Genomic DNA, 18346 nt, shown 5'->3' with positions numbered 1-18346 from the left:
TTTCATTGCATCTTAAAATTGTAGAGTTTTTATATCTAACTATTGAATCATAGAAACCATCCGTGATTTTTATGGGTAAAAACAAATAAAAGGAGAAAAAATAAAGCATTTTAATTACAATGAAGATGTATTTAGAAACTGTGTAACAATGCTGTAATGCTGTTTGCAGAAAGGCATTAATGCCTTTCAAAATAAGTGATTAACTAATATATGTGAAGTCTCATGACATGTACACGTAATTATATTAAGAAATTATCAATTCAAAAATGACCGTTTTCTTCTTTTTCTAGGGATTGAATTTTACAATGGCGGAAGCGCGCCCACCTGGTGACGATTCCAGTGACGAAGAATATGATTGGATAAAGGGAATAGACGACAGTGACGTCACTATCTTTTACAATGAAGATGACGAATATAGAATTCTCAAAACCATTTTAAACAATTTTGATCGGGAAAATATAAAATATATTCGTCCTGGTTTCTCTACTCCACTTGGAGCACATCAGTACAAAAGCATTGCAAAGGCAATTCAGAAAAGTCGAAAAACACTTCTAATCCTATCAGAGAGCGCAAAGGAAGTAGACTTTTCTTTAGAGACCTATCTCGCTTTAGAACAATGTCTGCAGACTGGTCGTTTGTCTCTCATGGTGCTTCTAATTGACGGCATGACTGTCCAAGACTTACCAAAAATTCCCTTCCTTCAACAAGCAACTCAGATGGTTTTAGTGGACAATTATCATGAACGTTGTATGGAAACCGTGTGTCGGACTTTAAAAAGTACGGAATTGTGATTTTCATTTCGAGAATATCGGTTTGTTTTCCAACTGTAGAAATGGTTTTATTGCATGCTATTGAATTCCGCTGAGTATTGTAACACATTGCTCTGTACGTTATACAGGAGAGGTACAATTAAATCAACTTCTACCAGCTGGAAACTTCGCTGTTGGGATGGCCTGGTCACATTTCGCTGGGTATTTGAAGTTGATATTACCAGGTATCATTACCTCTTCCATGATATGATTAACAAAAATATGTAGCGAAATTATTATTATTTTTTATATTTCCTGACTAGAAAATCTTACTTGAACAAAATCTAAAAACCTTTTAGCAAGAAGTTTCAAAATTCATGTTGACTAGCAAAATTGCTAAGCATACCGTCACTAGCGAACCCATTACCTTTAATATGCGAAGTGCATTTTAACTGAATTGCAAAAGGTGTGAATGGACAATTTAGCGGAAAATTTTTAGGACATTTTATATCCTAAGAAAATGTAGTTATCTGTAAAAATGCAATATACATTTTAGCGGACTTTTTTCACAGGTAGATTTTATTTATTTTAGACAATCAATACAATGTAATGTCAGCAAAAACTGACCAACTATTTACTAAGTTCCCAACATCAACAGATACAGAGCCAATAATGACATGTAAATGGTGTAAATATGTTTTTCTATGCTTTTTGGTTGTCTTCATATTTAATGACTGCTGGTGTTTTAGACATTAAGTGTATTTTTATGAACATTATATTCCGCTCAAAATTTTACTTCCACCTCCCCTGTTGCTAAGCAGGAGGCAAAGGAGTTAGTCGGACTAACGGAAGAAGCATAAATACATTTTACTTAGATTTCCGCTAAAATGTCCACATACTAATTTAACTTCCACTAAAACCTCCTATAAATCTTCCGCTAAAATATTTCCCCTTAAACGTCCACTTATTTTCCGCCAAAGCATTCTGTCTGTCCAACGCCGACCTTAAATATGAGTCAATAGTATAAACGATGCATATGGTGTTTAATTCTTCGGCTGATTGAAATGAAAATTGTTTTACTAGATCTAGCTCAACAGATAAAGAAGTCTGATATTTTCCAAAATAACCTAGGCAGAATGTCAACTGTATTTTTTATGCTGTGCCCTACAAGTGCAACAGGTCAACGAGACATCGCCGACGTAGACTCAAACGTTAAAAATGTAGGAAAAGTCGACTTGGTTATTAACGGCCGACCATTTAATCCTACAATCTACAAAGTTAAAGGGAGGAATAAAGAGGGCAATGAGGAGGTAAGGAAATATTAAACTAGCAAAAACTTCACACGTTTTCAACTTCTTCTCCAGAACCAATTGGTGAATATCAACCAAACTTGACACTGAATATTTTTGGGTGAAGGGATTCAATTGTACAAATAAATGGACCATGCTTTTTTAAGGAGAGATAATCAACAAAATGCAAAAATAACGATGGGAAATTTTAAAATCTTCTCAAGGACCACTGAGAAAATATGAAACGTAATCTATCTGAAAGCTGTCGGACTTCTAAATTGTTTGAATCATGGTCCATAGGGGTAGAATGGGCCAGGATAGGGGATCAAATTTTAATATCGAAATGTATAGGAAAAAATCTTCATAAACCATCTCCTCTAGAACTGTAGGTTCATGATTAGACTTCGATGATCAGGGCCATGATTTAAATGAAAATCTCCAGTACAGCAAGGCTTTGTTAGCCACATTGATATGTATGTATATATATATATATATATATATATATATATATATATATATATATATATATATATATATATATATATAGAAGCATCCCAATCTTGTGTGCTTCAAGTTTTATAAGTTAAGACCTCTTAAGCTTGAAGCTAGGGTGGGATCACCAAATGAGATCAAAATTTTTTTCACGAGAATAAAGAGAAATAAAACTTCTTCTGAAGGATAACATGGCTAAGGTACTCAGAGTGTTGAGGCCCAGGGGTCTCTTGTTTAATGATTATAAACTTATAAGTACATTTATTATTTATTTCTTGGATTCTTTAAGATTTATTCTAGTAGAGAATACAACAAAATATTGACCTTAGCATTTTTTTGAGCTGACGACATCTCTAAATATCAAACTTTTCTTAATAGTTCAGAGTAAAGCTATACGCTTTCAGCTTAAGTCACATGTTGGAGATATAACATTGCATTGTACCGTAAATAATTAGTTTATTATTCATAATATTATCCCTTATAATTATTCGGTGATCTCTTATTTCAGAAAATATCGTTTCAGTGGCAGTGGAATTGCCACACTCTGCAATAATTTGTAGATTTGTAGATTAATAATTGATTGATGTAAACAAAAAAATTGAATTTTGCTTTTGTGGTATATGTTTGTTTGACATAGATTAATATGTGACTTTGTTTCGAATTTAAAGTCATCTCAAAAGGTTCAAAACTACGGACTTCCGTCATATGTCCTCTTTTCCTTTGTACTTGCTTTTGACCCCATAGGAAAATATGATAATTTTATGTGGGGAAATATTCCAAAATAAACAAAAAGAACATATACATTCGTAACTTAGAACAAACGATTTTGATGAACCCCACCAATGTGTATTCCATGTCGGTAAACGAGAGCAAACCATTGCAAATGCAATACATGCATTCCTATAACTCAGTTATTAAAATACATGTTCCTGTAGAGATAAACATGCCTAATTTCTCTTAGGAGTATTTTTGCTGTGCCGAATATCCCAGTGCTCTGTGTGCTCTTGGGCTCATTGCAGACGAAGTACTCAATCTCCTAACTCCCCGACAGCGCAAAACGGAAGTAGAAAGATTCAAATACAAGATAGAGGAAATACTGAACCATAGTCGAAATGAGGAATGTATTGGAAGAGCAAGAGTCCTCATGTTTGATGGTTTGTTCGACACATTTTCTTACCTTAAGACTGAAATATAATAACGTTAGAATAATTTAATGTATATTATGAATCTGGAACATATATTTTGTCCTGAAAGATAGGAATTTTAACTTTTAATGAATCGAAGATTATATAAAATAATTTGTCGAAGTAGACAAATACTAGTAAATGTTTGAAGAACAAATAAACTCATGCTCTGCATATTTTTGTTTAATCTGTTTCTAATAAAATACATTCGCAATATTTAAAAAAAAAAAAATTAAACACAGAATTTTGTGGAAATTTCTATTCGTTTCGATATTCCCGTTTTAATTTATTTACTTTCGCATTTTAAGAATAATTTTACCTCCTTTTTTACCAATTTAGATGAAGGTAAGGGAGAGAAAAATACCCCTTCTTACAATTTGTTTAATGGTGTCAGAGACGCAATAGAAGAGACAATGATGAAACCACTGGTATTAGAATTGTTCCAGAGTCACTTTCTTTCTTTTTTTTTTTTTAATCTACCATGTAACGTCAGAAATTTAGCAGAGTATTTCCTTATTTTAGAGTGACAGACCAGCAAGTCATCTGATACGGTCGACATCAAATTGTGCAGTAGATGTGTGCTTTTTGTACAGTGACATTGACGCTTTAGAAAACCGGAACTCGGTTCGCAGTAGCCCGGATAATAGAACTATAAAGCAAATTCGGATGTTTTTGGAAAATAAGAAAACTCGATGCTCTATTGCACGACCACCCGTTGACTCTCCAGGTAAAATAGCAATAAAACAAAATGTATAAAGATTTTGTATGTTGCTTTTAAAATAGACTATTAACTTAAAGATGTTTTCTGTGAGCTTTCGTTTTTCCAAAACTTTTGAATGAGACAGTTTTACATATAAAAACAACATATCACATAATTTATTATTTTAGAAGTAATAGAAGAACGAATAAAAGATGCAAGATGGGTTTGTTGCTTGATATCGGTCAATACAGTCAGAAGAAAAGACTATATCGAATTTTGGTTGGCAGGGTTACTGAACGATTGTATCGAAAAAAATGAGTTGAAAATCATTATTTTACTAAAAGACGTTGATAGTTCATTCATTCCTAACTTTATTCAATGGGTGACTTATATAGACATTTCTAACGAGCCCTCTTATGAAGAAAGGATATATGAGATCATCAAAGGTATTTTTTTTTCAAATTCAACTCATTTCTGAACTTTTTTTTTTATTCAATGTAACTTGAACTCACAATTTGGCTTCTCTACGAAGAAAATATACTACAAATTACTTCAGTAATGCACCTGGTTTAATCAGTCACACAGTTCAAAAAAAATGTTGTGCAAAATTACATATATATTTTGTATTTGAAGGTGATGTTGTAACCTTAAGGTCACAGGTCCCGGCTGGTAACGTGGCTTTTGGATTGGCCTGGGCATTTCATGTTAACTATCTCAGACATGTCCTTCCAGGTACGGAATCCCGATCCCGATTTTCAACTTAGTTACTCGAAAATTTCATTGATCTGTTAAATTCTGGTATTAGAAACAGATTGAACTGTCATTTTTATTTCTTCTAGATTTCAACGAGCGACTTGAGAGCAGAATGGAACAAGACGATATTCGAAAATTTACAGCAATTAAGAAAAAATTTAAAGTTTCAAGAAGTCTCCTACAATTCGTCCCTAAAAGTTGTGAATTTAAACCATTATTAACTATGGCTGACGACAGAATACAAGGCCCGTTTGAGGTTAAACCTATAGTGAAACAAATGGCTGCTACAAGACGAGTTTTCCCGTGTAAGCTCTACAGAGTAGAGGTAAGATTACTTACTATGAATTGTCATTTCCACTGAAGTAGGGTTCAGTTTTTACCAAAGAACATCCCTTGGTTGATCTTTATTCTACCTTCACTTTCATATTGTTTCTGAAGAATTCTCAGTTTGTGCTTCAAAATACCCAGTAAAAGTTATCTTGTTGTATATATTTGACAGGGTGAAAATTGTGATTACTACTTTGCGGGCGAAATGTTGACACCAGTAAAAGCCCTTGCAGAAATGCACAAATCAATGATAGCAGGGCTGTCTAAGAAACAGATGTATGATCAGTGTGACTCATTAGTAGAACAACTTACCGCCATCTTAGATTCAGCGGCAACCCCGGAGGAGATGCAGAAAAAATGTAGATGCATTAAATATGACGGTAAGTTTTGTCCAACCTACTCAACCAATGAGTTTTTTTTTTATGATATAGGTGTTTCACCATCTCCAGAACTGGAGAACGTGAATTCCTTATTGGTATGTATGTTTTGTCGCTTTCTTGGCATTGGCTTCAATATTGGTCACAGTTAACAACTGCATTTCTCGAAAACGAAATTTCTAACTGTCCTTACCAGTTGAAGTTTTCAGAACAGTATAATATCTTAAGGTAAAGGTCAAGTGGAAATTTGCCTTAATAGACTACCCAAGTCATTCATTGTGTTTCGTAGATATTTCTTTGCTATAAGTGAAACTTAAATTCGTTTGAGAAACTTATATAATTGCAATATATTATCCAGATACTAAGCGGAAGTTGTCTGATGTCATAATGGAGGAAATCGACAAAGAACAAAGTCGTGACCATGTGGAGATGTATGCAAGCTGGTTAAAGAAACAAGAAAAATAACACAAACTTTAAGTTTTGATATCTTAAAATTAAATACATTGTAAGATGTTTTTCTTTTTTTTATTCATATTAAAACAGATTTGCAATTTCATGTCGGTGTCATGTTGGTAATGTGCTCCTTTTTATAGGTATATACTAACACACAATATTCTTACGTTATCTTACCTGTATGAAATGTATCCCTCATTCAAAAGAAGGTAAATAATTATGAAAAGGCAGCTGTTCACATGGAATACTCATAATGATAGTTTAGTTTTCATCAAAGAATCCAAACCGGCTATTGCGAGTATGAAGTTAACGATATATACTTCATTATCTATTTTTGTTGACATGAAAAACTCGTTTATAATTATCCAGAAAATTTTGATACTGAGTTTTCCATGAACAATGTGATGTCCAATGAGATCCTACTCTGAACTTGATATTAAAAAGATGCTCGAGTTTCTGATTGACAATATCTATGTGGTTTTTGGAGACCAGGTCTTCCAACAATCTATTAGAATTTTCATGGGTACTAATTGCGCCCCGTTATAAGCAGACCTATATTTGCATTCATATGAAGCAGAATTTGTTCAAAATCTTTTATGTGAAAGGAAGAAAACACTTGCTGTTGCCTTCAACTCGACATTTAGATATATCGACGATGTATTGTCAATTAACAATGGTTATTTCCATTCTTATGTCGACACGATATATCGCGGTGAGCTTGAGATAAAAGATACCACAGAGTCTGACACATCTGTTTCATATTTGGATATTTTATTAGAAAAAGACGTTAATAGTAATCTAACAACAAAGCTTTATGATAAACGTGATGACTTTTACATTTCAATCGTCAACTTCCCTTACTTATGCAGCAATATACCCTTATCACCTGCATACGGGGTATATATTTCTCAGTTGATTCGATACGCCAGAGCATGCTGTACGTATGAACAATTTCTAAAACGAGGTAAGTTATTGACAAACAAGTTGATGAAACAAGAATATCAGCAGTCTCGTTTAAAGTCATCAATTCGTAAGTTCTGTGATCGATACAATGACCTTGTCAGCAAATAAATCTATCATTAAGTCAAATGCTGACTGACTTTTTCCATACTAATTGTTAAGCCATTATTTACACACTGAATTGTCGACGGATTTTCCGTTATTTCCCGATCATGACAAGGAGCACACGGCGGGTGTGACCGGTCGGCAGGGGATGCTCACTCCTCCATGGCACCTGATCCCAACTCTGATGTCTTAGAGGTCCGTGTTTGCTCTGCTCCTATTTTGTAATGTTTAATGACCTTTTGAGCTCGAATACTGTTCGTTATCCCCACATATTTCATCTCGAAAATTTTGATACCGATAGTTTTTCATTAACAATGTGAAAATAAGGGGGGTATATCTCTGAAATTAACAAACTATGCTTAGCATGTAGACATCTCTAAAACGCTACTATATTGCGTCGATATAATACGAATGTTCTTGTTTGTTATCAGAATATTTTGTAACTTGTTTAAGTTTGTTTTTTTAAGTCAATTTCAACTATAGTAACTTGAAACTTCTTATAAATTTATTGTTAACTCGTTTTATATTAAGTTTTCATATTATATTAATTATACGAGGAATATGTGTTCATTCTTGATTTCCAACAATTATTTTACATGTAGTTAATATTTCATATCTTACTCATGTATCTAAAAATAACGTGCCATATCAAAAGCCTTTGAATTTAATGATTAATGAGTATAATTTTAATGTAGTTAAGATAAAAAAAATTTCGAATGTCATTAATGGTTTTAAAATATTATCATACATGCATTGGAACTAAAAAAATATCAAATCATTGCATTTTTCCTTTTGTATTAAACATACCGCATAAATCGAAAACTGTTTCTAGTCACTTGTGCACAGTGTGAACATTAATGGTTAAACTGATTTGAAATCATTTATTTTTTTTTTAGAACAATTGCAGTTCTCACAAATTAAATTGGAGTGTCATTTTTTTGCAATATATATATTAGTCAAATTAAAGAGAATTAACAGTTTTTTTCTCTCTTAGAAACTGTGTAATCTATTATGTCAATATAACATCTTAAATTTAACCATCATGTTTACTAAAATTCATCGATTTTATTTGGGACATTTATTTTATGTATTACTATTTTGTTTTCTGTTTTTGTTTTGTTTTGTTTCTTTTTTTGGTAAAACACTAATTTATTACTCGGCAATTACCTCAGCACATTTTTAGACTATAAACAAGATAATCAAATCGTGGTTTCGTTTATTTATATATAATATAATAAATACATATTTATTTATAAATATGTACAATAAAACAAGTGACTTCCGAATGAAAACCATAAATGGAGGGGACTCCAAAATAAAAAAAAAAGTCTTGTTTTATTTAACGAAGCTCAATTACTGTTATATTCAGTGTTGCCAGTGTCATTAATAAGTCGGGTACTTTTTATATTTTACAAGCAGTTTATCTTATCTATCATTAAACGAAACCGGAAGTTGATGTACCTTATTTGGTCTTAAAATGTTTTGAGGTAATTATTTCGAGTGCACGTACATTTACTTCTTGTTCGTAGTTGTTTTAGAGGAACCACCACTCTATCAAACATGCAATGTGTTTTGACTTTGATACAACGGAAATACTGGTAACTGAAAAACCTTATTAAGACAGAGTTTCGGGGTTTGCCGATAGAACATTCCAAAACATTTGGTCGAGATGATTTACAAGGTGGTTACGTATTACAAATTATTTGAATACTCTTCAATAATATACAACTTGGGAGAAGACTTAATTTGTCCCTTATAATTTATTACTACTGTATCGAAAGAAAGTGAAAATTCATTCCAAACACCCCAGCATTTTGTCGGAAATACTGCTTTGTTTATTCATTGACCTAGATAAAGTTCTGTGGACCTTTTCACAAATATCTTCGTTCTGTAATGTACCAGGCTTCAAAACGGGGCATTTTTCCATATGTCCGCACACCTTACGACTAAGACAAAAATTTCCCTATTCTCCAAAAAGTATCTAAGATACAAACATATATCTAACACTAATTCAGACACCCCCACTTCAAACTCTTATTTTACAATTTTATCAATCATTAATCTACATGTACTTTAACAAGACATAGTTCGCTTCGAGATACTTTTTCCTTTTCTCATGAATCGTTCCAGACGTCCTTTGTCGAGCCTCTTTATTGCAAAACAATCATTTATTCCTCGAAAATTGCCTCAACACATTTTAAGACTTTACAGAAGATACAACTTCGGGTTAGGCTTATAGTGTAGAATAAAACCAGATATTTCCGAATGAAAAGCAATTTTTTACAAAGTGTAACATTAATATTTTTATTTATCTAAAACAATTCATGTATATAAAACACTTAATATCTGGCAAATGCAACAACAATTTACAAGTTCATGATATACAACACTCTTAGAAACTGTAGTTATCATAATAGACTAAGTATGTTTAATTTCCATTTGTTTGCCGTAGAACTTGTAATTTCTCCAAAAATTACGTTGACTCAGTATACACTGAGTAACTTCCCTCTAGATCTGTTAAAAAGGAGGGGAAGAGGGGAGAAAGTAACTTTCTGTATAACCATGGGAAATCCAAGGGCTAAATGTTGGTGATTAACGAAACACTCTCTTTGCACGTTACATGTACTTATGGATGTATGAAGGCGAAACAGTGGTAGTTTTTTGCACATTACATGTACTAATAAATGTATGAAAGCGTGGCTACACTTGGTCTGATAAAGATGTTCCAGTCGGTTAGCCTCGAATTCGAGGTCATCATACGGTGTCCATTTCCTTTGTATGTAATATAGTCACACTAATCGTTCCTTTTTGTTTCGTGCTTTCTTCCTTTCCTTTCCCCAAAAGAGGAAATTGTATCGTTTTTCCTGTGTATTTAGATTTCTCTTTCAAAGGAATCACACATTGTCCAAGAAAATCGTCCTTTATTAAATTGTCATTCCAAATCTAGTATGAATTAAAAAAAAATGGTGTAAAAGTCAAACTAAAAAAACCTGTAATTTTTTATTAGATCTTCAAGAATATTCAAAATACTTCCACACTACCATACATAAATTTATAAGAAAAAAGATAGTTTATATCTTTTACTTTTTTTCAATGAATTTTTGGAAAATCTAGATGTTCATTTCATCCCATGAATTAAATCCACTCATTTTTGAGGGAAAATACCAACTTAACTAGTTTGGTATATCAATGGTATAAATGAATTGTAGTAATGTACTGCTAAATTTTTATAATTTAAACGACATATTGCTTTATAATCACCAAAATTACAGAGACATTTTTTTTTATATTTATAGCAAAAACGTACCTCTATTTTGATATCCCCGTCTTTTTTTTGGTAAAAGGTAATTCTTTCGTTCCAGTTCGGGTTTTTGGTACTTTTACAGACACTGGTTTTTACTTTGTTCCCCTCACAGAAAATCTCACAATAGGGATCTGGGTCTGTACGGGGATTTAAAAAAATGTAAATATACTGTTATGTGATAACATAAATATTACATTTTCAGTAGAGGATTTTTTTTAATTTTCCATTTTTTAACATGAAAAACACTTTCATTGATTTGTTTAATATTCTAGATCTAGAAGTTTCAATTTTCTTTGAATTGGCTATACCTAGGAGGGGCGCAGTACTCTCTAGATTGTCGGCACTGTTTATCGTGATTTGTGTCGCAGCTGTTGGAGGTTTACACAAGAATGAACAACACTGAGGAGGCTGTGGCTCGTCAAAACACAACTCCCTTAAAAATATGTGCGTTATAATAAGTTTTTTTTTCATGATGTTTTTTTTTCTTGCTTCGTCTTGGCGTCATTTTCCACTTACATATAATACCAAGTCACACTCACACATACACACATGTACATGATTGTATATAATTTATATAATTTCATAACTAACTGTGACAAGATATTAAATATTTCAAAATAATTATATATATACGAATAAACGTTTTCTTCGAGATAAATCCAAAGGATAATCTAATCAAGACTACAAATATTTTATAATTTCTGTTTTAAGGTTCATTGACCTTCAAGTAACCAAGAACTACAATGTAACAACTATTTCACTAGGATTGATGACTATTATTGCTTTATAAAATTTCTAATTAAGGTTGATCGCCCCTCTGTTCAATCATATAAAATTTCGCTTTGAAACTTACGAATTTCTTAAAGAAATCTAATTAAAATAAAAATAGATACAATTTCAGAGCATACCCTGGGGGGGAGGGGGGAATTTGAAAATTGTCTTTTTACCCGACCCTAAATAGTATTTTACACTATTTCTTTTATAACACTTTTTATGACCCCCTCTTAAAGAACCTCTGTTTTTTTTATAATGTCACAAACTCACAATAATTACCTATCAGTTGAAAAATCGTTTGGAAAAAGAATCAGTTTTAAAAATGAAAACAATTTTTTTAATCTCTGATTTCTTTATTTGATAAATCGTGATAAAGTAACTGCTTTAAAAAATGATAATAAATACACTTCTTTTTCACTGCACTGTGCAAAGTACATGTAATGCAAATCCCAGTCAGCCCCCTTAACTTCGATGGAGGGACGATGAACCTTAACTTCAAATTGTGGGACGATGAACCTTAATTTCAAATTGAGGGACGATGCACCTTAACTTCAAATACTCACTTGAAGTCGGGGGAGGAGCTGAAGTACATTCGTAAAATATATTTCGTTTTCTGGTCCGGCTTATGTGTTGTAGGAAATATCACATATCGCCCTCGCTTGAGGGTGGCGCGTTCCATAACATCTCTGCTAACGGCATATCCTGAACAATGGGCCGTCTCCAGCTTATCGTGCATTCTATACTCACGATTTAAATCAGTCTGAAGTAAATATTTCAAAATCAATGGGTTAAATGATAAAGAATGATTCAAATATCACGAGTTTCTTATAATATCTATTTTATATTGAATTGATTAATTTCTATTCTTTAAATGCAATGTGTTAAATAAATGATGAAAAATCAAAACAAAATAAAACTTCTTTATTAAAATACGATGCTTAAGATATCCTTGCAGATAAAATTTCAGTTTCAATTATACAATAACGTGTTAAACTTCTTGGACTTTTCCCGCAAAGTTCGGAAAACACTCTGAATACATTAACATCGCCAATTGTTAAACTTTTGTACCAAGTTGAGCCGTTTCCCATCATTTAAGCATCTGACAAGGAAGAGTTGGTTTCTCGTCTGTATTATGCTATTATTATATTGTTGCTTTCAACAAAGTTTAGTCCCAGAATTTACAGATAAGAAAATTCTTTACATTTTTCAATGAGTTGTAATGGACGCCTTCATGTATGTAATACCATTGAGGTTGTTCTTCCGATTGCACAGTGTATTAGCCGTTTTCCAAACCAGGAAAGAGGGGCAACTTGTACACATGTGCTTCAACACTAAGGGATCCTGCACCAAGGCTCAGCCTATTGCATGGTAAAAGGGTTATAATCATGGAAAGTCACTTAAGGATATCCGATCCTCAGTCAGGAAAGATAACTCTTAAATTTACTATTTTATTTAAAAAGTTTCAAATTGAAGCATGAAATTGAGATTTTTTCATGCAACAATTTTCATTTTATGCATCTTATTATGATTCAAGGTTCTTTGAAGTCTTAGAAACAGTCTTGTAAAAAGATGACATTTGTAACCCATAAAAGAAAAAAAATTGAATTCATTTTTAGAGAAATCGAATTTCCTTTAGTCTAGCACTAGATACCATTGCTTATTAGCATGATAAGAACTTAGATGTGATATGTGATGTTTAGCAATGATAGCACAAGCTTTTTACACTATGTATTATTTGTCAATTGAAGTAAAAAGAAGAACTAAAATACTATACAAGCATAAAAAGATCCAATTTTCTCCAAATGCCTGGATACCTATATTTTTCTATCCTAAATTATATTTGTTCATCAATTTTCAATTAGAAAATGCATAACTGGTGTTTTTATTCGCATTTCCTTAAAATATATTTGAGATTTGATAATTTTCCCTACATAATATGATTAACTACAATGGTGGACTTTGAAGAAATTCCATGGGTCAATTCACGTTACTATGTGAAATCAGAGACATTTCTGTGAGCATTTTCAATTACTTAAAAGCTGATTTTCAGAACCTGAGGATCTGACTACCTTAAAACAAAAGTATGTTTTATGTTTCTGAATTTTTTTCCATAGTTACCTTAGTAATGAAGAAACCAATTCCGTACATTTCTTTTCCTTCCTCGCCCTTAAATGCCCGTGTGTCTGCTTGTTGTAAAGAGACCAAAACCTCGTCCTCTTTATCATTTACGTCAAAAACATACTGGAAAAATAAATAAAATAAACTAAGTAATTTGAAAAGATTGTCTTCAACATTGCTTGAATCCCAGAATATATATATAAGAAGTAAAGTCAATCTATTTTGAAGTCAAACGGGGTCGAACCAATTCGAGATTCCGAGGATTCGACATTGAAGTTATAATGCATATAGAAAAAACGGGTTGAGAGTTCAAACTCATTTCGACATATCCATGGTATTCGTGATATAAATGTTTAACTGTATGCAGATATAAAACCTTGGATGCTATAAATAAATTTTGTTACCTGTGGATTTTTTAGGTAATCTTCGTTTCCAAACGATCCCCCACATCTACTATCTGTCCATTCGCCTTTTCCTACACCTTCGTGCCACGTCTTAGACAGGGAGAAAAATGAGGTATTGATTAGGTGGCAAAGGTCAATACTTGTGAAGTTCTTACAGAAATCCTCAAATGACATCCTAAAAAAATATTGAATCCCTATATCTATGCAGCAACTAAACAGAAAAATAAGCGAAAGATTTTCGATGGAATGTGAGTACATAAAATGGAAATTGTATTTCAAAAGTGAAATCGGAAATATGTGGATATTTCTACATTTTCAAAATTTAAAAACACGAACTTTTGTATTGCAGTATGCGTATAATCATATAGTAGCTGATCTTCTTGCAAACTCTACTCAATATTTTTTATACATATTTCTGCATTGTGCGTAAGATTTTGGAAAAGATGATTCAAATTATTTTTACCAAAATTCTCCATTATCTTCTATGGTGATTCCTAGTTCCTTTTTCTCGCTATCGCTGACTTTAGCCCACTCTTCGGACCTACAAGTACATGTACATGTAGCAATTCATTAAAAAAAACCTACCCCGATTTAAAATGACAGTACAGTTCCTATGCATACACATTAACATGATATACATTTTTCTTTCGATACAGACAAAAATCGTTAGTAATGACAGATAGAGATTTTGTTGTTGTCTTCATCTAACACATTCAACACAATTCACTGAATTTTTAGTTGAATACCAAACACCAAGATACAATTTTAAACAAAAATCATACTGTTGTGATTAAAGTGATACTGTTTTCCATTTTTCTAAGTAGACTGATAATATTTACTAAATGTTTTATTTTTTCCGGGAACTTAATTTGGCTTATTCAAAATTCAAACTTTAAAACATTTTTTTCTGAGTATTTGAAACTTGAAAGTTCTGATTCATCGGCGTTATTGCATATTTTAGGTTTACAATAATTTATTGACAATCCAAAATCTACTATATGTCTTAGTCTTTTTTCCCATTTCAACACCTTCACAACGTCAGGGCCACGAATAGACGTGGGACCCCTGACGATGTGAAGATGTCCAATTGCAAAACAAATTTTTGGGCAAAAAATTAAATTTCAGAGTTTTTGTCGCACTACTACCATCTTATTAAATGATCGCTCCCTATAATATTATGTCTTTCTAAGATCAACTCCCCCATCTCCTTTCTCCTTCCCCAACATCAAATTCCTCTTCCTCTTTCTCTCTTCTCCCATCCACTATTACATCCTCCCAAATTGCATTCGAAGCAGTTGCCCCGTCGTTCAACTTGACAGGGAGGTATACATATGCTTTGTGAATCCTTACCCATCACTCCAGGCCCCAGTCCATTCTGTGCCACCCCAGGGATTGCGACATCGAACCATCTCCATAGACTCTCTTTTAAAAAAAGCCAGAAGACCTTGACCTAGTTTTATTTTCCTTACGTCTGTGACACTGTAGGCGTGACCCTTCACCAGGCCTGTTTTGGTCTTATCCTCCATTTCACCGTCTTTTGCCTAAAGGAAATAAATTTAAAAGAATATGTATGACTTTAAAAGGAAAGCGTTTAACACACTTCTAAGTGGATGGTTAGGCTATGTACATGTATCAGCATAATTTACCTTTTCTCGTCAATATTAAAACTTACATTGATTGAAGCACTAATCAGAGAACGATTAGAAATGGCTGAGCTGAGTATATTGAATAATTTTTGTTTCTTTTCCTCTGACTCTGTGTAGTTTGACACGGTTATGTCCTCCCCTACCCCTCCTGTCATGTCGACCAGAGCATCCTTAGCATGACCTCCTTCCAACACTTCGTAACTACCATAAATCCTACAGTGAAAAGAAGTAAGACGTCCGTTGCAAAGACTTTTGGAATGAAATTTTATAAAAGAACAGTACTATGTTTTACGCGAATGATTTTCTTCTTTAGATCAATTTGAAAAAAAAAAAGATATGCCTATAATTGTTTTTACGAATTTCAAAAGATATTTGCAGAGAGCAAATTTATTGAAAAACGGTAGGTAGGCAAGATGTTAGGAACAGCTAAAATTATTGGTCTTAGTCCTTAGTTCATTTGTAAAATTTCCACTGACAGCGTGGAATTTTCCGTGTTTCCGAAAACAGGGAAATTATGTAAGCATATCCAATTGATAGACGAATGCGTTTTATCCATCGATTAAACTTAGTGAAATTTACTATAACTTCTTTTCGTACTTGCATAACAAATCTAGCTCTGATACAAAATATACAGCATACATTGTTTTCCAGTTCGGTGTCATGCAGGTGTAATTAGTATGTCACCGTCCATTGAAATTCCATACTATCAGTGAAATTGTTTTATTAATTGACATTTCTATGACTCACTTTGCGTATGCTTTCTCCAACAAAGCGGACCAAAATTCGTTCCGGGTATTAGAGTGGATGTAAATAAGGTTTCCATTTTGAGTTGGTAAGTAATCGTCAACAACGACGTCCGTCCATTCTCCTAAAACCCAGAACCGGAAGTGAAATATTCCTGCATATTTGTTTTTATTCTCCGGAAGCCATTCCTGTTTTTCAATGTCCGGGACAATCTATAATCAATCATGGTCTTCTTAATATACACACGAACAATACAAATTCACCATTTATTGAGCTGAATATTATAAAGAACATTATTTTTGGTCGTACCTGTTTGAGGAGTTTTGGTTTCTCTGCTATACATGCTGCTGCCGCTACAAACCAACAGTTTCCAAGTGAACCTTGGTGAAAGTCATCAGTACTGGCACCATCAACGAAGAATTTAGGATCTCCAGTAATCTCCTAATAAGAAAACAGGTAATTACTCTCCAGTAATCTCCTAATAAGAAAACAGGTAATTACTCTCCAGTAATCTCCTTATGAGATAAAGTTAATTACTCTCCAGTAATCTCCTAATAAGAAAACAGGTAATTACTCTCTAGTAATCTTCTAATGAAAAACGGTAATTACTCTCCAGTAATCTCCTAATGAGGTAAAATTAATTACTTTCTAGTAATCTCCTAATGAGGTAAAATTAATGACTCTCCAGCTGCAGTAATCTCCTGATGTGATAAAATTAATAACTCTCCAATCATCTCCAACAGAGATGAAGTTAATTACTCTTCAATTATGCCCTAATGAGATAAAATTCATTAATCTTCAGTTAGCTCCTTAGGATTTGATAGAGTTAGGGACATTTGCAATTGATGTAAAAATATTTGAATATTTGCTGATTGCTTCTATATCCGTGGAATTTATAGTATACGAGTTGATCTTTACAAAAAAATAAATATGTTCCACATTAAAATATTATTGTCTGGGGGAATAAAACATATGGAGAACACATACAATTTATGCAGAGAATATTTATTTAATTAATTATTTATTTAATCAACACTGGGGTCATATATAGCGCTAAACATTAATTTTCTTACTCCGGGTCTTTTCCATACAATGTTAGACGGCGCAGATTTAGTATAAAACAAAGACGAAGAATCTGGGGGGAATTCCGGATCTTGAAACAGCGTCCCAGAACTCACACACTGGGACTTCAGTTTACTGTACACCTGTCCCTTGAAGGGAATAGCAGAATCAAACAGTCCTAGAACCATTGTATCTGTAATCGGTCTGGAATGTTACTGAAAATATCGAAAATGAAAGCATGATAGGTACACCAGAAGATGGGGTGCTTTAAATCGAGTTTTGAAATCTATGCTTAAAACAGTTATGAAAATTGATTGTTAATTATACATAATAATAAACAAAACAGAGTTGTGCATTATATATTATCTATGGTGGCAACTTATCTAAATCGATAGACTGTCATCATTCTGGAACATTAATGTTAGAATTCATGTTTTACAGCTGTTTTATGGTAGAAATGCAAACGCAATGATATATTATTTAAGTATAATACTTTATTTTTACCTGAAATGATGATTCCGCATCAGATAGTGTTCTTAAAAAAAATCCTTGACTATTATAAAATCATAAATCCTACATACTTGAACAGCAGTTGTTTACATGTCGCTAAGCAGACGCTGCTATCAGAAGCCATTTAAACAATCTGTTTATTGATACGTGAACGCAGCCGGGTATAACGGGGCGAATTGCGCAACTTATATTGATCGTTTATTTCTAAATACCAGTTTTTCAATTAAAACTAGTGGGATTTAATTTATTTCAGAAACAATCTACACCGATTTAACTAATATCCGTATATTGTCAAGTAAAACCCCGTTGTCTTTGATACAAATAAATCTATAGTATAGCATATTTTTCGAGATCTTTTTTATTAGAAATATAAAAAAAGCAATATAATTATTGTA

The 18346-nt window shown here is 32.7% G+C and overlaps 2 protein-coding genes across 2 annotated transcripts; one reads left to right on the top strand and one right to left on the bottom strand.

Moving 5' to 3' along the window:
* Nucleotides 1-299: 299 nt before the first annotated feature.
* On the top strand, nt 300-6384 carry LOC133203040 (uncharacterized). Its single transcript, XM_061338897.1, has 11 exons — nt 300-777; nt 899-994; nt 1833-2059; nt 3492-3684; nt 4054-4142; nt 4237-4441; nt 4603-4860; nt 5048-5146; nt 5254-5492; nt 5667-5874; nt 6230-6384. The coding sequence occupies exons 1-11, from the start codon at nt 306-308 to the stop codon at nt 6334-6336; spliced, it is 2193 nt and encodes a 730-aa protein (XP_061194881.1). The 5' UTR covers nt 300-305; the 3' UTR covers nt 6337-6384.
* Nucleotides 6385-9762: 3378 nt separating this feature from the next.
* On the bottom strand, nt 9763-17635 carry LOC133202448 (calpain-5-like). The gene is made up of 12 exons (XM_061338274.1): nt 17453-17635; nt 16689-16820; nt 16383-16591; nt 15662-15848; nt 15340-15530; nt 14453-14530; nt 13990-14164; nt 13586-13708; nt 12031-12227; nt 11002-11126; nt 10697-10830; nt 9763-10332 (listed from the first exon to the last, which is right to left on the bottom strand). Exons 1-12 carry the CDS (start codon nt 17627-17629, stop codon nt 10144-10146), a joined length of 1917 nt encoding a protein of 638 aa, XP_061194258.1. The 5' UTR covers nt 17630-17635; the 3' UTR covers nt 9763-10143.
* Between the last annotated feature and the right edge of the window lie 711 nt (nt 17636-18346).

Source organism: Saccostrea echinata, unplaced genomic scaffold (genome assembly GCF_033153115.1).
Source record: "Saccostrea echinata isolate AGI-Se365-2 ecotype Australia unplaced genomic scaffold, CSIRO_AGI_Sech_v1 ptg000047l, whole genome shotgun sequence".
NCBI classification, from domain to species: domain Eukaryota; kingdom Metazoa; phylum Mollusca; class Bivalvia; order Ostreida; family Ostreidae; genus Saccostrea; species Saccostrea echinata.
This window is presented reverse-complemented; position numbering and strand designations above follow the sequence as displayed.